The 20,871-nt window shown below is 53.5% G+C and overlaps 9 protein-coding genes across 9 annotated transcripts; 4 read left to right on the top strand and 5 right to left on the bottom strand.

Annotated features, from left to right (window-relative positions):
• Positions 1-17: 17 nt before the first annotated feature.
• On the bottom strand, positions 18-2,417 carry BDY24DRAFT_442773 (Ima1 N-terminal domain-containing protein; the record flags this gene model as incomplete). The annotated part of the gene is made up of 8 exons (XM_076644712.1): positions 2,124-2,417; positions 1,932-2,004; positions 1,737-1,855; positions 1,536-1,663; positions 1,256-1,455; positions 1,006-1,166; positions 770-925; positions 18-686 (listed from the first exon to the last, which is right to left on the bottom strand). The coding sequence occupies exons 1-8, from the start codon at positions 2,325-2,327 to the stop codon at positions 18-20; spliced, it is 1,710 nt and encodes a 569-aa protein (XP_076495264.1). The 5' UTR covers positions 2,328-2,417.
• Positions 2,418-2,421: 4 nt separating this feature from the next.
• BDY24DRAFT_394624 (RhoGEF domain-containing protein) lies at positions 2,422-3,749 on the top strand. Its single transcript, XM_076641204.1, has 6 exons — positions 2,422-2,588; positions 2,667-2,765; positions 2,860-3,060; positions 3,168-3,284; positions 3,359-3,458; positions 3,550-3,749. Exons 1-6 carry the CDS (start codon positions 2,472-2,474, stop codon positions 3,681-3,683), a joined length of 768 nt encoding a protein of 255 aa, XP_076495263.1. The 5' UTR covers positions 2,422-2,471; the 3' UTR covers positions 3,684-3,749.
• A 1,247-nt stretch (positions 3,750-4,996) lies between these two features.
• Positions 4,997-6,667, bottom strand: DDI1 (Ddi1p). Its single transcript, XM_076635928.1, has 7 exons — positions 6,186-6,667; positions 5,876-5,963; positions 5,732-5,800; positions 5,571-5,645; positions 5,451-5,487; positions 5,143-5,341; positions 4,997-5,043 (listed from the first exon to the last, which is right to left on the bottom strand). Exons 1-6 carry the CDS (start codon positions 6,509-6,511, stop codon positions 5,220-5,222), a joined length of 717 nt encoding a protein of 238 aa, XP_076495262.1. The 5' UTR covers positions 6,512-6,667; the 3' UTR covers positions 4,997-5,043; positions 5,143-5,219.
• Positions 6,668-6,723: 56 nt separating this feature from the next.
• Positions 6,724-8,088, top strand: BDY24DRAFT_394619 (uncharacterized protein). The gene is made up of 6 exons (XM_076641203.1): positions 6,724-6,926; positions 7,013-7,078; positions 7,181-7,246; positions 7,337-7,447; positions 7,520-7,599; positions 7,691-8,088. The coding sequence occupies exons 1-6, from the start codon at positions 6,861-6,863 to the stop codon at positions 7,791-7,793; spliced, it is 492 nt and encodes a 163-aa protein (XP_076495261.1). The 5' UTR covers positions 6,724-6,860; the 3' UTR covers positions 7,794-8,088.
• A 241-nt stretch (positions 8,089-8,329) lies between these two features.
• On the bottom strand, positions 8,330-10,046 carry BDY24DRAFT_416644 (glycosyltransferase domain-containing protein; the record flags this gene model as incomplete). Its single annotated transcript, XM_076643611.1, has 7 exons — positions 8,330-8,956; positions 9,066-9,215; positions 9,354-9,406; positions 9,496-9,562; positions 9,648-9,756; positions 9,911-9,975; positions 10,041-10,046. The coding sequence occupies 7 exons, from the start codon at positions 10,044-10,046 to the stop codon at positions 8,330-8,332; spliced, it is 1,077 nt and encodes a 358-aa protein (XP_076495260.1).
• A 616-nt stretch (positions 10,047-10,662) lies between these two features.
• Positions 10,663-13,201, top strand: BDY24DRAFT_442768 (ferric reductase family protein; the record flags this gene model as incomplete). Its single annotated transcript, XM_076644711.1, has 9 exons — positions 10,663-11,347; positions 11,412-11,534; positions 11,601-11,681; positions 11,755-11,874; positions 11,946-12,028; positions 12,103-12,382; positions 12,450-12,641; positions 12,736-13,111; positions 13,186-13,201. The coding sequence occupies 9 exons, from the start codon at positions 10,663-10,665 to the stop codon at positions 13,199-13,201; spliced, it is 1,956 nt and encodes a 651-aa protein (XP_076495259.1).
• Positions 13,202-13,278: 77 nt separating this feature from the next.
• BDY24DRAFT_394610 (RNA binding motif protein 18) lies at positions 13,279-14,562 on the bottom strand. Its single transcript, XM_076641202.1, has 5 exons — positions 14,413-14,562; positions 14,141-14,267; positions 13,912-13,989; positions 13,699-13,811; positions 13,279-13,584 (listed from the first exon to the last, which is right to left on the bottom strand). Exons 1-5 carry the CDS (start codon positions 14,529-14,531, stop codon positions 13,389-13,391), a joined length of 633 nt encoding a protein of 210 aa, XP_076495258.1. The 5' UTR covers positions 14,532-14,562; the 3' UTR covers positions 13,279-13,388.
• A 513-nt stretch (positions 14,563-15,075) lies between these two features.
• BDY24DRAFT_394607 (fumarylacetoacetate hydrolase family protein) lies at positions 15,076-17,328 on the bottom strand. Its single transcript, XM_076641201.1, has 11 exons — positions 17,146-17,328; positions 16,985-17,066; positions 16,776-16,888; positions 16,583-16,646; positions 16,272-16,498; positions 16,151-16,189; positions 15,913-16,070; positions 15,775-15,833; positions 15,607-15,696; positions 15,225-15,534; positions 15,076-15,122 (listed from the first exon to the last, which is right to left on the bottom strand). The coding sequence occupies exons 1-10, from the start codon at positions 17,173-17,175 to the stop codon at positions 15,473-15,475; spliced, it is 924 nt and encodes a 307-aa protein (XP_076495257.1). The 5' UTR covers positions 17,176-17,328; the 3' UTR covers positions 15,076-15,122; positions 15,225-15,472.
• Positions 17,329-17,662: 334 nt separating this feature from the next.
• On the top strand, positions 17,663-20,773 carry BDY24DRAFT_394606 (allantoate permease family MFS transporter). The gene is made up of 15 exons (XM_076641200.1): positions 17,663-17,917; positions 18,093-18,134; positions 18,215-18,305; positions 18,380-18,473; positions 18,546-18,652; positions 18,745-18,870; positions 18,945-19,038; positions 19,107-19,174; positions 19,259-19,351; positions 19,428-19,521; positions 19,649-19,845; positions 19,922-19,999; positions 20,087-20,125; positions 20,219-20,395; positions 20,526-20,773. The coding sequence occupies exons 1-15, from the start codon at positions 17,756-17,758 to the stop codon at positions 20,543-20,545; spliced, it is 1,482 nt and encodes a 493-aa protein (XP_076495256.1). The 5' UTR covers positions 17,663-17,755; the 3' UTR covers positions 20,546-20,773.
• Positions 20,774-20,871: the final 98 nt, after the last annotated feature.

Here is a 20,871-nt window from a genome sequence, read left to right as displayed (position 1 = left end):
GAAAACCAAACCAGCCCTCACCGACGCGTCTCCTTCGCCTTCTTCCCTCCTCCTCCTCCTCCTCCTCCAAACCAACCTTCCATCCACCCTTTCGACTTTCCCTCCGTCGACATCGACCCAGAAGGCACTCCAGCTCCAAAACTACCCTCTCCCAGTCCCCATCCTTCCAACAACCTCTCCAGTCCTGTCGCCTCATGCCCTCCGCTCTTCCCGTCGCTCGCTCTCCCAAACACCGTCGGAGCTCGATTGAAGAGCTTCCACGTCTCGTCTTCCCCTCCCTCCTCCTCGTCGTTGAGTTCAGCTGGTCGTTGCCTCAGAGAAGGGGCGGCGGAGGAGGAAGGAAGAGGAGTCCAGTCCATCGCTGCGTCGTCGCGTTCGGTCTCGGCGGTGGTTTGAACTTGATTGTGAGGAGGGTTGGGCCAGGTTGGAGGAGCTCCGAAGAGTGGGTGGTGGGGTCTTCCGAAGATGTCGAGGCTTGACGGTGGCTGGGAGGAAGAAGCGAAGGGAGGAGGAGTTGGAGTTGGCGTGGGAAGAGGGAACGAGGAAGAGGAGTGGGAGTTGAGGTTCGAGTCCGAAGGATGAGAGGAAAGAGGTTGAGAGGAAGAACCGTTTGAGCGGGTGAGTCGGATAGGTCGAAGAACTTTAGGAGGTGGGAGTAGGGAGGTGAAGAGAAAGACGAGGAGGACCTGAAAGAGAAACCAGAGGGAGACGAATGAGCTCAGATTCGAAAAACTGACTCCCTAGATGCGATGGAGCGAGAACAACGAACCAGTGATTCAATGGCGAGTTGGATCCCAAGGAAGGTTCGGAGGTAGAGAGAAGAAGTCCACCACTCGTTGGGGATCCACCCCTCTTGACTGATCGTGACGAGGAACGACGTGATGAGCCGTATTGGGTAGAGCAGGATCATCTGTTGCTTCCGAGCCTGGGAGAGGATGACGAGAAGAAGTTGATGATCGCTTATACAGGTACCGAAGAGCAAGATATTGAGAAGGCGAAACTCACCGTTCGTTGTCTTCTCAGCCAACCCGGAGGACGATTGATTGCGACGCGACTGAGAGGGTCCCAACCCAACCACAGGATCGACACTACTGCGAGTCCAATGAAGAATCCTGATGGTATCAAAGAGATAGACGAAGGGACTGGAGGTCGTGAAAAGTAGAGAGCTGAGACGGAGAGCGAAGCGAAAGAGACGCGTCGAGTTGGCTCTTCCGTCCTTCAGTCGAAACAAGAGGAAGTCGAACGAAAGACAAACCTGCGGCTAGAAGCACAATATTGTAGAGAATAGATCCAGTCCATAGTAACCCTCGAAGATGCCAAACTGCCGTCTGTGCTGGAGAGGTCCGAGAGCGAGCGACGACCGAAGGATCCTCCACCGAGGACGACGTAGAAACGAAGGACGGGTGAATCGAAGAGCTGTGATTGAGAAATCCGTTCAGTGCTGAGGTTTTGGCCCTGTAAGAGCGAGGGACCATGACTTCAGCTTCGTGTCGAGCAAGAACGAGGAAAGGACGAGAGGTGGAAGTTCAACGGACCGATAGTCTCCCTTCCGAATTAGTTCCTCTGCCGTCGGCTCGCAATTCGAGCACAGCGGAGGATAGCGTTCGAATACGGATGTCTTGTACTCAGGTAGACGAGCGAGTAGCTCTGGGTAAGAGGGGTCCTGAGGAGTTGAGGGAGGGAGGGAAGACGTGAGCTGAAGAGTTGAATGGAAGCGAGACTGAGGAGAGACTCACGTTCTCGTCCGGCAGATAGTTCGCTAAAAGGTTGATTACTAGGGAGTGGTTGGTAGTGCACGAGGTGCAGAATGGCGATTTGGAGGGAGGGGTGAGGAAGGAGGTCGAGGGTGTTGTTGCTGAAGGAACGTGAGAGGAGGAGGGAAGGGAAGGTGAGCTTGAGCTCGAAGGGTAAAGGGAAGGACGTTGGCTCACCTCGTTTCGAGAACGAAGGTCTATTCTCTGCTGGATCATGCATCGCGTAGTGATCTGTCAACGTCTCTCCAGTCTGCCCACGCAAAGGGAGAAAGGGAGGAAGAGAAAGCAAGCGGTCAGCTTCGACGTCCCTTCCTTCCCCTCGTCCTGCACTCTCCTCTCTTCCCCAAGCAGCTACGACGATCAACTCACAGAATCCCACCCATTCCAACAATCGCATCTCGAGCAAAACCACTTGAATCCCGCTCGGCCATGCTGCTGTTGCTGGAGCTGCCTCGAGCGAGCGCCTCCCTCCGTCGGTCGTTTGGGAACGGATCCTGCTTCGAACGAGGTCTTGTTCAGACAGAAATGGCACTGCAGAGTTGTTGGCGAGGAGGTAAAGGAGGAGAAGAGCATGCAAAAGCTCAAGGCTATATCCCAAGGAAAAAAAGAAGAGGAGAGGAAGGAGATGATGGCGGTTTGGATGTCAAACGAGCTTCGAGCTCACAACGTCCATCTTCTCCTCTCCCAGCTCCCTCCCCCACCTGTTCCTTCTCGATAATGTCAGATCTCTTCAAACTAGGACTCGAGGTTGGTACAGGTCAAAAGCACCCAGTGGATCCATCGTCGATACACGTCGCTCCTGTTCCTCCAGCCCCGACGGCTTCAACTCCATCTGTTCGTCCCTTCTCCTTCCCTCGTCCTCTCCTCCCCTCGACGCATCTCTCTGACCTTCAACGCCCTTCCCTCACACAGTCAACAGCATCCGACACCCCTCGCACTCTTCGTCAACTCACAACTGAGCTCCTCCAGACAGAGCGGACCTACATCAAAAGACTCAGAGCTCTGAAGGAGGTGAGCTCTTCAGCCCTCCTCCCTCCCTCCCTCTCTTCTCTTGCCTTCCCCCTCCTCCCCGACAGCTCACTTATCCCCCTTTCTTTCTCGCCAGACCTACGCAGACCCTCTTCGCTCCAACGCTCTCGATACTACCAAACCCGTCGAGATCCTCACCGCCGCCGACACGCTCGTCCTCTTCTCGAACATCGACGAGATCCTCCCTCTCAACGAGGAGTTCATCTCGCAGGTATGGAGGGTATTGAATGGGTTGAGCGAGATGGATAATACGATCGCGGACGTGGTGCAAAAACATGTTCGTTTCACCCTTCTTTTTGCTTCGTGCTCAAAGAGAGAGAGCGACCTCGGCGCTCGTTGGCGACGTCGCGGCTGACCTCCTTCCTTTCTCTTTCTTTGCATCAGTTCAAGAACGAGGAATTCCAGAAGGAGTACAAGAGCTATATCGAAGGATTTGGAGGTGTGCTGGCGAAGTATGAGGAGCTCGTTGTGGCTAGGACTCAGTTTGCTCCGTTCCTCAAGGTGCGTCGTCGTTCTCGTTTCTCTTCTTCAATTTCTTAAGTCTCAAGCTGACTCTCTGGGCTTTGCGCTATCAGGTGGCCGACGGCAAGATTGAGGATCTCCCTGGAGTAGGACTGAAGGACCTGCTGAAGGATCCTGTTTCGCGTCTTGCGAGATACATCATTCTGTTCAAGGGTTCGTCTCGTCGTCATTTTCACTCCTTTCTTCTCTCTTCCCTTCCATCTTCCTTCTCTGACTATTTCCCCTCTTACCTTGATTCTCGCAGCTATGATCGCTTCCCTCGAAGAGGCTGAAGAACCTCAGCGAGCGAAGCTGGAGGAAGCGGCAGAGGTGATTTGGGACATTGTTGGCGGGCGACCGGAGACAAAGGAACCGGCAGTAGAGAAGACGGAAACATGATGATTGCAGCGACTGTGATAAACTCGAGCAAAAGAAACTGGTTCGTTTGTGAGAAGGACAAGGGAGAGAGCCACGCTCGACGCGTCGGGTCGGGCAAGGTTTGCCAGTTTCCCTTCCCTTCAAAATCGACCTGCCTATTCGAGAACATATAGCGCCATTTTCCAGCAAAGAATTGAGAAAAGGCGGGAGCTGAACCGATTCGAGCTGATCATCTGTGACTCCCTAGGCGAGCGAGAAGAGACGATGCGTCCGAGAGCCAGCCTAGCCGTCGCTGGCGATCATCTCCTACTCTGACTTTTCCCTCTCTTTGGCGCCCTTCTCCTGGCTGTTTTCCATCTCGAGCCCTCTCGAACAGAAGAGATCGTCGATCGTCAAGGACGTGCAAAACCATCAATCCAGAGCCCCGAACATCTCACAACCCCTCCCTCCGTCCCTCAGAACAAAAGACTAGCAGCCTGATCGACGTCTCCACTGCACATGTCGAGGTCTGAATGAGGAAAACAAAAGGAACGACAGGAAACAAGTCAGTTTCGTCTCTTGGAACCAAAGAAGAGAGGCACGAGAAAACGAAGAGGGACGACTCACATCCGACGGCCTGCTCTCTCGTAACTCCCAGATCGACGAGGGTTTGAATCGACTGTTCGGGGTATTTCGAGGCTGGTGCTGAGGCTGAAGCGGGATTAGAGGACGATGCTGAAGGTTGAGAGGGGGCAGACGATCTGCGAACGAAGAAGAGACGCGTCGAAGAGTCAGCTCGCAGCGAAGGGCAAACGAGAGAGAACGAGAGAAGATCAACTCACAGCGTATTCCCTCCACCGGGGAACGAAGCCACGACTCCCTTCGCAGCCTGCTTCTTCGCCTCCTCCTCCGACATTCCACCTGGAACATCAGGGTTCGCAGGAGCGGTCTTGGGTTTCTTGCTCCCACCTCGAGGATCGTCCTCGTCGTCGACCCAGGTTTCTCGCTTGGCTTTGGCGGGAAGCTCGTGTTCTGAGAGGAAGGGGACTCTGTGGGGATCGAAGAGGAGGGAAAGGGAACGGAAGGCAAGGTCAGGACGCGTCTTCGTTTCTCTTACCCTCTCTCTTTTCGGACCGATCCCTGCAAAAGGCGGAAAAGAACTCACTCTCTCCCTCGGATCCTCAGTACACCTCCACCTTTACTCAAATCGATACAGGCCTGATGCCTCTTGAGCATGTCCAACCCAAACAGCAGATCCACATCTTTCCCTTCCATAACGGTGAACGAGACGGGGAGATGCAAGTCTGCGAGCTTGATTTGAGCTGAATGGATTCGACCGAGGATGACGGCGGTTCCTACACCTCGAGCTTGACCGTGGAATCGAGTGTCGAGGAGACGCATGCTGGGGGTTCGGGAAGAGCAGAGGAGACGGGAAGCGGAAGAGGATTAGTTTCGAGAGAGATGGTGAAGCAGATTTATCAAGATGAGGAGAGAAATGTACATGTTGCACTGCTCGGCACAGTCGGGAGACACTGGAGGAGATTAGAAACGCAAGGACACGAAGGGAGAGATGCGTCGTCAGTAATTCCGTTCGAGACGCGACGAAAAGAGGAACGACGACGAAGAGGTAGACGAACTGATAGTTGACTGAGCTCCTGAGTCAACAAAAGCCTTGACCTTGTGGCCGTTGACTTCGACGTCTGAGGAAGCCATCGAAGGAGAGACGGGGGAGGGCGAGGCAAACGCGAGGTCAGTTTCTGACGAGACACGAAGAACGAGACAAAACAAAGGGAAAGATAATGGGCTCACCGATGTACAGCATAGTAACCTGAGCGAAACTCTCCGGCTGCAAAGAACCAACGCGAAAGGAATGAGATCAGCTTCGAACGAGAGACAGGAGAGGGAAACGCAGATAAGGACGACGCTCACAGTGTGTTCCATCGCGTCCTCGTACGACTCATTGACAGCCTTCATCCTGATGAACTCGGCAATCTTGGTTTGAGACTGTGTGTTGATTCGGTTGACTCCATCAGCTCGACGAACGACGGGGAGAGGAGAGCAGGCAGAGCGGAAAGCGAAACGAAACGTACCTCGACATCGTAAGGATCGGCTTCCAGTCGATCCATGAGTTCGTGTTCCTCCGACTGACGAGCCATCATCTATACGAGCGACCAAATTTGGAGAGAGAGTCAGCTGGAAGGAAAGGAAGGGCCGAGGAAGAAGACCAAACGAACCTGACGAAGTTGTTCAAGTTGAGCAGGAGTGTACTGAGGGTTAGAGGATCCTGAGGCTTGAGAGTTCTGCTGCTGCTGCTGTTGTTGACTGCGAATGTAAAGGCAGGGAGAGAATCAGCTCTGTAGAAGTGTCTTCGAGGCTGAGACGGACGAGATCAATCTCGGAGGGTTCGAGCTGAACATGGAGCCTTCCTCCCTCCCCTCGACTCTCTCTCTCTCCTTCCTTCCCCTGAACTTCCTGAAGCTCTTCTGATGCACCAGCAGCAACACCTCACCACCACAAAGCTCAAACGAAAGCTTTTAAACTCACCTCTGCTTCCTCGCAAAGCTGACCACGACCTCCTCGGGCCATCCCAACTCCTCGAGCGTCTTCTCGCTCTCGACGACCTCCTTCCCATCCACTGTCCAGATTTGATCAGCTACGGGAACGTTGGACTGATATTGGAGAGTGGGAAGCATGGAGTCAGATACGAGCTTCTTTCCTCCGTTCGTTCCAACGCTGGGGAAGCGTCGAGGTGGAAGGACAACGGGACTCACATCTCCTTCCAAGAGCGTCTTTACATCTTGAATCGACATATCCGAAGGGAGTTCGAGGAAGAAGGACTCTCCCGAAGCAGTAAAGAAGGTGAGCTTCATGGTTTGAGAAGAGGCTTTAAGGGGAAAGGTGGGTGTTGGGAGGGAGGAGGGAGGAGGAGGAGGAATCGAGCTCACCGTCTCTCTCTCCCCGTTTCTTCAGCAGAATTTCCTAACAACCGCCTGAATTTTCCCACCATGTTCAGGTGTGAGCTCTCTTCCCTCTCACAGAAAATAACATATACCTCGTTTCTCGATTTATACCTTCTCAGCCCTTCCTGATGACGACACCGATCTGTCTCCTCCCTTGTTCCCCTCGGTTTTACCCTTCTTCCCTCCATCCACCACCCACCCGTACTATAAACTCCACCAAATCTTAGCCAGCCTCACTCTTCTAATACCTCTCCATCCTATGACCGACCCCAAGATCCTCAAATCTCTCGAGAAGCATCTCCAGAAGGAAGCCAAACAGGATTCCGTTCGTCCACTTTCAATCTCCTTCCCTCCCTCCGACCCAAGCCCTTCCTAACTCGTTCTTCCGTCGATTCTGATTGATATGTATAGAAGATCCTCGACGACGCTCACAAGGGACTGGAAGCTGCTTTGAAGGCGGAGCAGAAGGCGTTCGATGTGAGTCGAGTCGAGTAATGAGTGTTGAGCTTGAGCAATGAGCTCGAGCTCTTCCTTCCCTCGTTTCGTTGAGCTCACACGCTCGTTTTTGGTTCCGAACAGGCCGAGGAAAAGGCAGTATCCCATCAAGAGAAGCTCGCCAAGGTTGAGAACAAAGCCGCTCACAAGGTGAGCTTTCAGCGACTCAAGGGGTCGAGGAAGAGCGAGAGTAAAAGCTCACCTCGTTTCGTTTCATCGTGCTTTTGCCCTCCTATGAAGCTCGTCCACGCTCAACACAAACACGAGAACGCTGTGACGGATCAGAATAAGGCTCAAGTGGATATCCAGCTCGCTAAAGATCGTAACGTCGGAGTAGCTCACAGTATAGAGGTGTGGGCGTGGGATCGTTGAGCCTTGGTCTCGTCAGGCTGATCTCACCTTTCTTCTTTCGTTCCGAACCAGACCACAATCGACTGGAACAAGAAGTACACGCTAAGAAGCAGTTCCTCGATCAGACTACTTCTCACCACCAGGAACTTTCGGTTCGTTTCGCTCAGCTTTCCCTCCCCTCCGATCTCACCAACTCGCTCTCTCTTCCTCCTGCTGACCTCTCCCTTCTTCGCTTCCCCTCAGTCCGAACGCACCAACAAACTTTCAGCACTCCGCCAACCCACATCCGACACTTTCTCGCGCTCTTCTTCCGGCGAAGGAGCGGGAGGACTCGACGCTGTCGTGACACCCACCAAAACGTCCGAACACGTCGCCTCTTCAGCTTTCACCACTACCAACACCACCACCAACGCTCCATCATCGGCAGCAGCAACACAGGAGCCAACGGGAACAGGTTCGAAGCTCGTTCAGGATGTGGAGGCTAGGGAGAGGGCTCAGGCTGAGGAGACGCAGAGTACGAACGCGACGGGAGGGGACGGGGTCGAGGGAATGAACGCTGGGTTTGTGAGACCTCCTGGGGGAGTTTGATTGTGTTCGAGTTAGCGCTGTAGTGAGTTGAAATTATATGTTGTCTGTTCTGACTCGGAAGATGCGAGGAGGGAGAACGAGAACGGGAATGGAACGCGTCGAGTTTCAATCGGGTCGAGCGTTCGTCGCCGACGGTGGGCTCACTCGCTCCTTCGAGCTGATGAACGGAGGAGAGTCAGTAGGAGAGTTAGCAGCAGCAGTAGCATCCAATCAATCTAGTCTAAGAGATACACCAAGGGTTCAAACTACACAAACTCAAACCTCGAAAAGGAGCGACGCGGGTCTTCTCCTTTCCTACTCCTCCATCGACCCCCAAACCTCCCCTCCCCCCTCGCAGCCCAGTTCTCCCCACCCGATCCACCTCCCATCCTTCGCAACCGTCACCCCTCCCTTCCGAACCTTCCTCTTCACCCACTCTCTCACAACCTCCCGCTCTTCCCGCTCCCCCTCCCCTCCCGTCACCCACCACATCTTCCCCCACCATTCCTTCAAGAGCGACTTCTCTCCACCGTTGAAGTGCAGAACCGAGGGGAGATTGCCGGAGATGCGGTTGAAGACGAGTCGCTCCTTGGAGGCGGAAGAGAGAGAAGAGGAGTCAGGATGCGACGCGAGACCGGTCGAAGCCCTCATAAACTCGACATCCGCCTTCGAGTAAGTCATCGTCTGGAAGAGTTCACTCTCGAAGTCTGGCCTCAACCAGCTCTCTCCCTTCCTGGGGCTTGTGGGCGAGAGAGGGGCGGAATACGGGGAGTTCACGTCGTCGTGGTAGGTCGAGAGGAAGAGTTGTTGATCTCCTAGATTTGCGTCTCGGGTGGTCGATTGCTCTAGCAGCGATGTGTAGAGAGGAAGTAGGAGCGACTGAGGGGAGAGGATGATCCCGGAGTTGGGGTATCGTGGACGGTTGAGGAAAAAGGTGTGAATCTGCAAGAATGTGAGAGGGAGGCGACGAGAGAGGGTAGAAGGAGAGTAGAGTTGGGATGAGCTGGTTTGAAATGGCGAAAGAGCACGGCGAAAAAGAAACGAGACGTACATTGGGAAGTTCTGCTCCTGTGTCCGTGTCCTTTCCGAAGATCTTTGTTGGGAGCGTCGAGTTTGGGATGTCGATGCATTCGCGAGGGTTGGGAGAAGGTGGCCAGCACCGTTTATCGGCTCCTATGAGGACTCGAGGAAAGGAGGAGAGCTGTTGTGGAGAAAGGGAGGGAGGAGAGACAAAGAAGAGGTGAGCTCGAGTTCCGAATGAGAGTGTCGACGCGTCGAGGCGTCGAAATCAAGTTGCGAAACAAAGGACCTCGAGACTTTAACTGAAGTTCCAACCCACATATTTGTCAACGAGGACGCTTGGGGGTTGCTGAAGCCAAACGTCGAAGGCATCTGAGCAGATGAAGGAAGCAGGGGAAGAGGGAGAGGACCGTGAGCTTGCGACGTTCGAAAAGCAAAACAAAAGAGACGAACGAGCTCACCGATCATGAAAATCAAGTCACTTGGGTCGCTGACGTTGGTGCTGATGTACTCATGAACACCTTTGATCTAGATTTGGGCCAGAGTCGAGGCAGCAAAAAGTCAACTTCGACCCAGAGAGTGAGCTGCGACACCCTTCTCCCTTTGAGCTCACCTTGATCTGCCTTGCCTTCCCTCCCGAAGCCTGCACGCCCCAGTTGATCACGAGCGGCTCGTAATCATGCAGAAGAGTGGTAAGAAGAGTCTTACAGAACTCTGGAGTGCTGTGGGTCGCAGGGAGGAGGAAATGGAGCTTGGGGAGAGGCGGAGGGGGGTGCGAAGGGAGGGCGAGGGAGGTGAGGAGGGAGTCGTTGTTGTTTAGATTGATGAAGAAGAGGGTCGAGAACAGAAAGAGTGTGATGAGGAGAATCGGAATACGGGATGAGTATCGCATCCTGCCAGAGGGTCGTCGTTGAGAGGAAGAAAGACGAGCAGGTTTGAGACTGGGAGAAGGGGAGAGGGGTCTCGCAGCTGCAAACGAAACAAGCAGGGGGTCTCAAGCTAGGACGATCATCTTTGATGGAGGACGAGCTGAAAGAGATGGGCCATGTGCAGGCCATTTCCATGTGCTCCTCTTTCGGGAGGGAGATGGCGAGACGCGTCCAAGTCGCAAGGGAAAAATGAAATCAAAACGCCATCGAGCAGACGCGTCTCGGAGCAAAACAACGACGACCTCTCGCTTCCGTCTTCACGTTTTCACCTCACCTCATAACCACTTGAGCATAATTCCCGCAGTCGGCTCGTTCAAAGTTTTTGGAAGCCCATCCTGAAGTTTTCTCGCGATCTCGGCTGGTTCAAAGTTCACGAGGGGAGTTGGATTAGCGCTGCGGTCAATTTCAGCCCTCTCATCTTCCCTTGTTTTTCAGCTCCTTCGCTGTCAACCACCAGAAGCTCAGCCTTCACCTTTTGGATCCAAAAGACGCATCTGTCTCCGCCTCTACCTCTGGACCTCAAAAGGCCTTCCAAATAACATCATCTCCCCAGCAATCCGTCGTTTCCTCCTCCCTTTCATTCCGACGTCGACCTTTCGTTCAACATCCCTCCTTCCCTCCCTTCGTCATCCTTCAACATCCATTATGGTCCACCCTCGCTCAAATCACCGAAGAAGGTTTCGGACGAGCCCTTCCAGGATGGGTGATCTTCCTTCGTTGGTCGACGAAATCCTGCCCGTCGTCGCTCCCCCCCTCCCCGCTGAGCTTCTGCTCCTCCCTCCCCCCTCCTCCCCTCCCCTTCCTTACTTCAACTCCTCTCATCACCTCCTCATTGCTCGAGACGCTTCCTCCGGAAATCACTCCACTTCTGTAAACTCCGCAACGCTCCAAGCAATGCTCGCCATCCTCCTCTCGTTCGGTCTCCTCTTCCTCGTCTACGCCGCTCGAACCCTCCCTTGGACGCTAGTTCGCTTGAGTCGACAAAGGTGGAAGACTGGATGGGCCTTCTCAACTTCATCTTCCAATATTCGTCGTCCAAAACCTCGTCGGCCAAGATGGGAGACGGAGAAAAGAGGGTTCAACGAAGACGGACGGATCGTGCTCGACGACCTTTACGAGCACCCTCTCCTCCCTCCTTCGTCCAACAGCACCACCCCTCTCGTTCGGATCCCCAACCCTCCACTCCTCTCAGCAATCCTTCTTCGTTCCTTCGTTCGGAAGTTCCCCATCCTTCGACATCTCCCTCTTTCGCTTTCGAACATGGCAGCGCTCTCTCCGTTTGTCGTCGCGACGGTTCTTGCCTGCACGATCAACTCCTCCTTTCTAGGGGATGCAGCGAGAACAGGATTTGTTCCGTTGGCTATGGTGCCGTTCGTAATCGGGAGTGAGTCTATCTCGCTGAAGATTTCTTGCCTGAAGACGAACTGACGGGTTTCAGTTCCAAGCAGCTGGGATCAAGGTCGGAGGGATTGGAACGCTGGTTCAGAAGGGCTACGCTGTGGTGAACGTTATCCATAGATGGCTAGGGAGGCTTGTATTCCTCGTGATCACCGTTCACATCGTCGCCTACAGTAAGCTTCGCTCTTTTCGTCCCTCCGTCTCGACCTCCACTGACGTTCGTTTCTTTCTTTTCGCAGTGATCATCTTTCATCAAGCTGGGACGTTCCGACAAGAAATGAGCAGAAGGGTGAATCAAGAAGCTTGGATCGCGTATGGAGGTGACCTACTTCCGTTTCTCAACCCCAATTGAAGAGCTGATCGAAACCCGTTCGACGCGTCCTTTCTCCCCAGGTCTCTGCATCCTGGTTCTTGTCTCCATCGGACCCATCCGTCGTCGCTGGTATCCTATATTCAAAGCTGGACATCATGGTGGCGTCGTTCTTTTCCTCGGAGGGATGAACTATCACAGCAGTTCGTTCTTCTTTCCGAACGAACTCGACGCGTCGCCTTTTTCTGACACGCTCTCCCCTCTCTTCGCACAGAGATGGTCCTCCCCTTCCTTCTTCTCTCCGTATCTTACATCGCTCTCAACTACCTCTACCGGTTCTTGACCTCAAACTATCGTGTGTCTCTCTCCTCTCTCCTTCGATTCTTTTACTTTCGCTAAAAGGTTCCGTCCCTTCTTTCTTCACCCATTAGACGTCGCCCATCTCCACCCCCTCCCTGGATCTCTCACAACCATCCTTACAATCCCAACTCTTCGATCAGGATGGCACCCAGGTCAACACCTTCGGATCCGAATCCAGTTGGATCGGCCTGGAATCTCACCCTTTCACCGTCGCCAGTGTCCCAGGAGGTGAAGAAGGAGGGGTTAGATTGGTGATCAAGGTGGCTGGAGACTGGACGAGAAGGGTTTACGAGATTTCTGCTGGGGGAGACAAGAGTTGGGAGGAGGGAGGAGGCGCGTCGGGTCGAGATGGTAAGTTTGCGCCCTTCGTTTTCTCGCTTTAGAAGTCGGACTGAAAAATCTTGTCTATCCGTCGCAGTCGTCGTCAGTCTATCAGGCCCTTACGGACCAGCTTCCTTCATCCCTTCGACGTTCTCCTCGGTGATGATCGTCGTTGGAGGAAGTGGGATTTCGTTTGCTCTCGCTCAGCTCGAGGGGATAGTTTCGGACTGCCTCTCAGGCAGTGGAAGAACGAGGGAAGTTGAGATGGTGTGGATCGTCAGGGAAGCGGGTAAGTTTCTCCGAACTTATCTTCTCATCGAGCTTGACGAAGAGAAGTCGCCGAAGTGACGCCTTTCTCTCTCTCTCTTCCATTCTGCCTTCAGAACTGCTCCACTATCTCCTCCCCTCTTTCCAATCCCTCCTCGACCTCTCCCAAGACGTACCAAGCCTTTCCCTCTCCATCCGCCTAGCCTGCACCTCCCAACCTCCCATCCCCACCTCCGTCTCGAAGCATCTCAAACCTCTCCGCCCCGTCGACTCAGCAACTCCAACTTCGACACTGGTCCCCATCGTCACCTACTCTCGACGTCCAGATCTCGTTTCGCTTTTCGACGGGTTGATCCAGAGGACGAGGGTCGGGGGAGGAGTAGGGATTTGCGCTTGCGGTCCGGCGGCGCTCGTCGAGGCGGTAGAGAAGTTTGTGGACGAGGTGGACGAGGAGAAGGCGAGGAGAGTTGGGGGAGTGGAAATGTTCATTGAGTGAGTGAGATCTCTTCTATCGGCTCACAGACACGAGGCGAGAAACTGACGAGTTTGCTCCTCCTGTCCCTCAGGTCGTTCAACTTGTAGAGAAGCTCTCTCAGATCGAACGCTGGCTCGTTCAGTTCGTGCGCGGTAGATGCGATGACCTTTCAGCGCCCAGCGAGGAGAAAGAAACCACTAATAATAATAAGGAAGCTACCGAGAGCAAATGAGAGTACAACACAAAATCCGACCGACCATCCGACGCGTCTCGACTCGCACGCAAACCCTCCGCTCAAGCCGTCCCATTCATCCCCTCCCCATCAGGAACCTTCGTCGTAGTCCCCAGACTTGGACGGTTAGGCAGACCAGCTTGCAGCTTCTCCTCTGAGGTCGGTCCAGGTCCAGCGGGTCCGTCGTGAGTCGCTGGGGACGCAGACCGTTTCATGTCTGCGAGCTTGGCTTCGAGGGCAGCAATTTGAGCGGCAGCACTGGAGAAGACGAGCCCAAAAATGTAGAGAGAGAGGTCAGCTTGAAGATCGGAGCAACGGGGAGCGAGAGAGGAAGCGAGTCGACGGGACGGGAGAGAGGAGAAAGAGACGAACCCTTGAGGAGCTCTCTGCCCTTTCACGATGCTGAGAGTCGTCCGACGATCCGTCTGAGGTCCTTGTCGACCTCCTCCTCCTGATCGGTGCGATGTTGTAGGCTCGGTTTGAGCCTGAAGGGGTGGAGGACAGGTAGAGAGGGAAGGGAAGGAGTGTGAGCTTGGATGTTGGATGAGCTCAGCGTCGGAAGAGGCAAGGAAGAGGAAGACGGACCTGAGAAGCATAGGTGACGACGAGGTTTCGACCTCGTAGAGGCTTGTCGTGTAAGCTAGTGAGAGCTTTGAGAGCATCCTGAGCGGGGAGGAGCGACGAGAGGGAGGGAGGGAAGGGAAGGAAAAGTGGTGAGCTCGGTCGTTTGGTCGTTCGTTCTTTCTCTCCCTTCCCCCTCCCTTCTTCGCCATCCGAGAGCAGATCGACCGCGGAGAGAGAAGGAAAGACTCACCTCCTTGGACCCAAACTCTATGAAAGCGTAACCTCTGGGTTTCCCCTTCATGATTCCGGTCTTGTGGAAGAGGAAGTCGAGCTTTGCTATCTTTCCGTACTTTGAGAAGATCTTGATTAGGGCATATCTTCCGCGACGAGTAACGAACGAACGATTGGAGGGAGGATGAAGCCCAAGGTGCGGGGAGTGTCAGTCGAAGAGTTCAGATCAAAGAAGGGAGGAGAGAGAACGGGAAGAGGGAGAGGAGGGAAGGGAAGGAAGCTTGAACGCACTCGTCGACGGTGAAGTGGAGGTTCCCAACGTAGAGACGAGTTGTAGAGTTGACCACTGCTGAAGCTGCTGCCGCTGCCGCTGCTGATGGTGACGAGGTGGAAGCTGAGCTACTTGCCATAGCGGATGAAGGGAGGGAGAGAGGGCAGGTGACGGTTGGAGATTCGAAGAAGAGAGAGCTCACACTTCGACCTCTTTTGACTCTTGACTCCCAGCTTGACATTTTCACTTCTCAGTATTCGTTTGCACATCTTCTGAGCCTCTATGGGACGAAGCTTCGCTCTAATTCTCGCTTTTGTCCCTTCAGAATAGAACAGCCGACCATCAGCCGATGGCTTCTCTTCCCTCCTTCGATCCCAAGCACACGAACGCCTTGCCCTCTCCCTCCTCGCTTCCTCACAGAAAAGGAAAGCTTAACGACTACTTGGAGAGACGAAAGCTTTACTGACGCTTCACTTCTCTTCTTTATCTACCAGCCTGAAGGGGTCCTACCTCGACAGATGGGTCAAACCAAGCCCTCGACCTGGAGAACGTCCTCTTCCTTTCCCTTCCCTCCTCCCGTCAAGTCTTCAGCCTCCCACTCGCAACCTCCCTCGTCTACCCACAGAGATCGTCTCTATCATCGCCTCCTTTTCGGACATGGACAGCTGGCCCTCGATGTGCTTGACGAGTCACTTTCACGAACTTTTCCCTCGGATCCTACCCATTCCTCGTCCTTCTCTCCCTCAGCTTTCTGAGAGTCAGACTCGAACTGACTCTCGCCTTCTCTGGACCTTCCCTTCTATCCGTTCTTTCACTGTCCCCCTATAAACAGACCGTATCCGCAAGACGTCCAAACGACTCGAGACGCAATGATCGTCTCCCGACGCGTCTTTCTCCTCTCGAAGGAAAGCGAAAGGGGACTGCTGTGTTAGATATAGTTCCACCATCTATGTAGAGCAAATAAAGAGATAGACAACACCGAGCTGGATGAGGCAGATGAGAGAAGGAGAGAGCGAAATCCCAGAATGCAGATTGAGAAAGATGCGAGCGAAGAGAAGGAGAGAGATCGAAGGAGGTAGTCTAGTGTCCGTTGGTCTGAGCGACGGCCTTCTTCTGGTAGACGACATTGCTGACGAGGGTTCCTGAAATCATCAGAAGCGCAGGAGAAGTCAGCGAAGGAGGGCGAAGAAGGGGAAATAAAAACAGGGACGAACCAAGCCCGTGAGAGATGAAGCATCGAACTTGATCACCGTCCTTAAGCCACTCTGAAGGAGTCATGGAAACTCCGATACCGGGAGGGGTTCCTATTCCAGAGGCGAGAGGACAAAGAGAGGCGATCAGACGCGTCTGATGGGGAATGAGAGAGAGAGAGAGAGACGAACCAGTGATGATGACGGTTCCAGGAGAGAGAGTGCAGCCTTGCGAGAGGAAGGAGACGACCCTGAGAGACAAAACATAGGAGGAGAAAGGTCAGCAGTGAAGATTGAATGAAGGCGAGAGAAGGAGACTCGAAAACTCACTTTGCGAGAGGGAAGATCATCACGTCCGCCGACCCGTTCTGCTTCTGGACTCCGTTGACGTGAGTCGAGAGCTTGAGAACGTGAGGGTTGGGAAGAGCTCGAGAGGAGACGAGAGTAGGTCCCAAGGGGCAGAAATTATCCATTCCCTTCGCGTGGCACTGTGAAAGAGAGAGGACGGAGGATCAGAGATGAGATCGACGCGCAAGGGAGATTTACATATGAGGAACGAGAGGCTCACCCATTGAGAGTTTGAAGCCTGGAGTTTACGGTCGGTGATCTTGAAAGAACAAAAGTCAAAGGAAATGTCAAGGGACTGTCGAGGAGATGAAGACGGAGCGATAGAAACCTCGAAAACTCACGTCGTTCGCAACAGTGTACCCAAGAACGTAATCGAGAGCGTCCTCTTCGTTCACATCCTTGCACTCCTTCCCGATGACAACAGCGAGCTCGACTTCCCAGTCCACACTGTCAGTTTGGCAGATGAGAGGCACAGTGACGTTCGCGTTCGGGTCGTTCAAACTAGACTCGGGCTTGAAGAACTCGACGGGGTAGAGAGGGTAGGAAAGACCCATCTCGTCGGCGTGATCTGATGAAAGAGTAAGCAAGAACTGAGTCAGTTTACGTGCTCTTCGAAGGCGAAGACGAAAAGACGAAGCGACGCGAAAGTCACCCTTGTAAGAGAGACCGGTTGCTCGGATAGTTCCGGTTTGAGATCGAGAGAGGGGAGAGAGAATCTGGGGTACAGGAGAGAAGAGGGAGTATGTCAGGAGCTGAAAAGGGAGGAGAGAGGAGGGGTGGAGGGCAGGAGAGGAGAGGAGGAGGGCACGAAGGTCCGCCGCTCGAAAGGGTGAGAGGGGACACACCTTCTGGATGGTGAAAGTTTTGTTGAGGTTGATGTAAGCGAGAGGATCCCATGGCGAAGTGGCGATGATCTCGAAGACTTTGACTTCAGTTCCAGCTTCGATGGCGAGTCCAACTGGAGAAAGAGGAGAGGAGGAAGAGAGGTCGACGACTCGTCAGTTGCAAAGTTTCGGCTCAACGTGACTTTCCGAAGAGGCAAGAAAGGGCTCACCGTCGACCTCAGAGTCACAGGGTTGACCCAAGTGCTCCGACGAGTCCTCGGCGGCGATGAAACGAACGAGACGAGTCCAGTTCTGGAGAAGGAAGGAGGTCAAAGGTGAGCTTCAGCCTTCAGGAAGAGTGCGACGACGAGAGGAGAGCTCTCCTACTCACGGCGGACGAAGAAGAGGCGACTGGAGACATAGATGGATAGATAGAGAAGATGTAGAGTAGGGACAGAGGCTGGGCGAAGAGGGGTTCGGGATGAAGAGAGTGATGGTTCGAGGGAAGAAGAACTGAAAAGGCGACGAGGCGCGCGGCGACCTGATCCGCTCCCCCGCTTCCTCTCCCTTTTCCCCTCCTCGGTGCTTGGTCAAATCGGCCTGTCGGCTTAATACTGTCGGCTGAAGATTGAGGTACGAGAGCAAACCATTGAGAGAACAGGAAGAGCATGGTAAATTTATGAGTCGAGATCCGAAGCATAGGGGTCGTCGGAGTTTTCCCCTGTCCCATCGGATGTTTTTGTCGGAGGTGCTGGTCGAGCTCATCTCCTTATCTGCTACGTACTGGGACGACGCGAGAGGAAAGAAAAACGAAAGAAGAAAGGGAGGGGGCCAAGGGTGAAGAGAAGACCGATAGATAAAGGTCAGGTCGTTCCCACCCCGCCTTCAGCCCTCAAATTCCAGTTTGCCCTCCTCCTTTCTTCCTTTCCTCCAACCACCACACGCCCAACTCTCCCGTCCCTCTTCCATCTTCCCACTCCTCATCTTCCTACCCTTTTCCCATGTCCGGTATCGACACTGTTGGCTCCTCTATCGAGGACAGCGACGAGAAGCGAGCTGTTGGAGACGTCGAGGTCGTCCCCTCCACCGACGAAGACCTCTACATCGACCCAGCTCGTGAAGCTGCTCTTCTGAGAAAGCTTGATATTCACATCGCTCCAGTCGTGAGTTATGTCTCCAACTTTCTTCGGTTTGTGTTGCTGGGTTGTCCTGCTGGCGGACGGTACATAATAAAAGTCCAAGGGCTGACCTCTCCTCTCCCCTCCCTCCCTCTCCCCTACCCTCCTTTGCCCTCTTACGCTTCTTCTCGTCTCTTCTTCTTCTTCCTATACATACTAGATGGCTTTGATCTTCCTTTTGGCTTACTTAGATCGGTCCAACGTGAGTATATATCGTCCCTTTCAGCTTCGTTCGTCGAGCGGGGAGCTGACTTCGACCGTTCCTCCCTTCTTCCCCTCTAGATCGGAAACGCTGCTTCGGCTGGACTTTCCCAGACCGCTGGGCTCGTAGGAACTCAGCTCAACACTGCCGTTACCATCTTCTACGCTACTTGTACGTGGAACCCAAGGCTGATCCGTCCTTCCAAACCCTTGAGCTTACCTCGTTTCGTCCCTCTCGTCTTGCAGACGTCGCCGCTGAGATTCCAGCAACCATTCTCATGAAGAAGTTTACTCCTTCTATCTTCATTTCTCTATTGATGGTTTCCTGGGGACTAGTGACGTACGTCCTTTGCTGCCTCTGCGACTCTTTCGCTTTCGACTAACTCTCTCCCTCGTCTTTTCTCTCACTCAGCCTCTTCTCTGGTTTCGTGAACTCCTTCGCGTCCCTCATGGTCACTCGACTCCTTCTGGGAGTTTTCGAGTCCGGTCTCTTCCCTTGCTTGACCCTTTACCTTTCGTGTGAGTCCTTTCGTCCGCCTCGAGTCAAAAGGAAGAACGAGGCGAAGTCGCGTCGTGTCGCAGCTTCTGACTTGCCTTCTTTACTTTATTAGCCTTCTACAAGCCCGCCGAGATGGGGAAGCGAGTTTCATACCTATTCGTTGCCTCGGCTCTCTCTGGGGCTTTCGGTGGACTCATCGCCTTCGGAATTTTGAGAATGGAGGGAGTTGGAGGACGAGGTGAGCTCGGTTGTCTTTCCGTTTCCCCTCCGTCCTTCGTTCACTGACCTTCTCTCCTTCGTGTCGCATCTCAGCTGGATGGCAGTGGCTCTACTTGCTCGAAGGTCTCGTTACGGTTTTGTTCGGAGTTACCGTTTACTGGCTGCTTCCCGATGGCCCTGAAGTCGCGTCGGTCCCGCCTGTTCTGCTCTTCCTTCAATTTGAATCTGCGCTGACTCGTTCTCTTCTTCTTACAGTTACTACCTCACGGAGGAAGATCGAGCTCTCATGCGAATCCGATTTAGGCAAGGCGCTATTTACAACGGTGAATCCGTTCCCATTACACTCGATCATCCCTTTCTTCCCTCGTCTGACGCTTCCTTCGCTCCCTTCGCTTCTTGGCTCCCAGGAAACCAACACTTCGAGTGGTCCAAGGTCAAGGACTCTCTCACCGATCCCAAACTCTACTTGAACGGATGCGCTCAGCTCTGCGCCAACGTTGGTCAGTTCAGCTCTACTGATCCTCTAATCGAGGAGGATGAAGACGTGTTCTGACCTTTGCTTCCTTCTCAATGCAGCCTCTTTCGGGTTCGCCACTTTCCTCCCCACCATTATCAGAGGATTCGGGTATTCTGTTCTCACTACTCAGCTCATCACCGCTCCCATCTACTTGTGAGTTTCAGCACTCCCTTTTTCGACGCGTCCCAAATCGCTTTCCATTGGGGACCCTTTCTTGTCGTCGATGAGGCCTTCCTGACTATTCCCGGTCTGAAAAATTCCCCTTCCTCTCCATCTACAGTTGGGCCGCCATCATCTACATCACCGTCGCCGTCTTCTCGGACAAGGTTGGAGTGAGGACGCCTTTCCTTGTTCCTCTCGCTTTGTGCACCGTCACTGGATACGCCATCTTGCTCTCTCCTGTCACTGCCCTCGGAGCTCGCCTCTTCGCCTGCTTCCTTTGCGCTACCGGAATCTACTGCATCGTCGGTCTCAACAGCACGTCCTTTCTCCTTCCTCTTTCTCTCTTTCCGCTTCGTGACTAACGTTTCTGCTTTCCTTTCAACCGTCACAGTTACTCTGCTTACCGGTTCTCAGGCTCCTTACTACAAGCGAGCTACCTCCATCGGAGCTCAGCAGGCTATCGGAAACTGTGAGATTATTTCGCCTTCCCTTGCTTCTTTCGACGCGTCTTCTTTTGAAACTGACGCGTTTTCTTTTCGCTCCTTCCTCTTCTCAGCCGCCGGATTCATTGCTGGAAACATCTACCGATCTAAGGGTGAGCTTTGCTTCGCCTTTCGAGCTCATGGAAACCGTTCAACTCTCGAACTCGTTATTCGACTGACTCTGTGCCCTTTTTCTTCCACTTTAGACGCGCCTCGATACAAACTCGGAGCTTCCGTCACCATGGCTTTCATCGTCATGGCTTCCATTCTCTACAGCATTCAGGGATGGAACTTCAAGAGGCTCAACAAGATTCGAGACAACCTCACCCCGGAGGAGAGGCAAAAATGGATCGACGACGGAGCTGAGGGAGACGCTCACCCTGGTCAGTTCAATCTCCCTACGTTCTTGGTTTTCCCGTCTTCAACGTATTCGATTTCCGCTCCTTCGCTCCGTCGACGTCGAACTCGAACCAGCGAGCGTTGATCGCTAACCAATCTTTTTGTTTCCTCCAGACTTCCGATACCCCTTCTAAACTGCTCTCATCTCGCTCAACGTCTATTTTCGGTCTAATTCTTCTTTCTCTTCTTGGGTTGTACTAGTCTCGCTCAGTTGTCTTCCTCTCGTTATATTTCGTCTTCGACGCGTCCGTCGCGTCGTCGTCAGCTCGTTTTAGAGTCTCTCGTCCTTCGGTTTATTCTTATCCTTGACTCGAAACGCAGTATCTTTTACGTGATCTATGATCAGCATACATGTCGTTCAACCTCTTTCCACCAGCGAAAAACAAGAGCCTTCGAATCAGTCTCCCCTTTCTCTCTCGCTCTGACTCGAACCAAATCTTCCAAAGCAAGCTAGAAGCTT

The sequence above is a fragment of the Mrakia frigida genome (assembly GCF_051309035.1).
Source record: "Mrakia frigida strain ATCC 22029 unplaced genomic scaffold BDY24scaffold_22, whole genome shotgun sequence".
NCBI lineage: Eukaryota > Fungi > Basidiomycota > Tremellomycetes > Cystofilobasidiales > Mrakiaceae > Mrakia > Mrakia frigida.
This window is presented reverse-complemented; position numbering and strand designations above follow the sequence as displayed.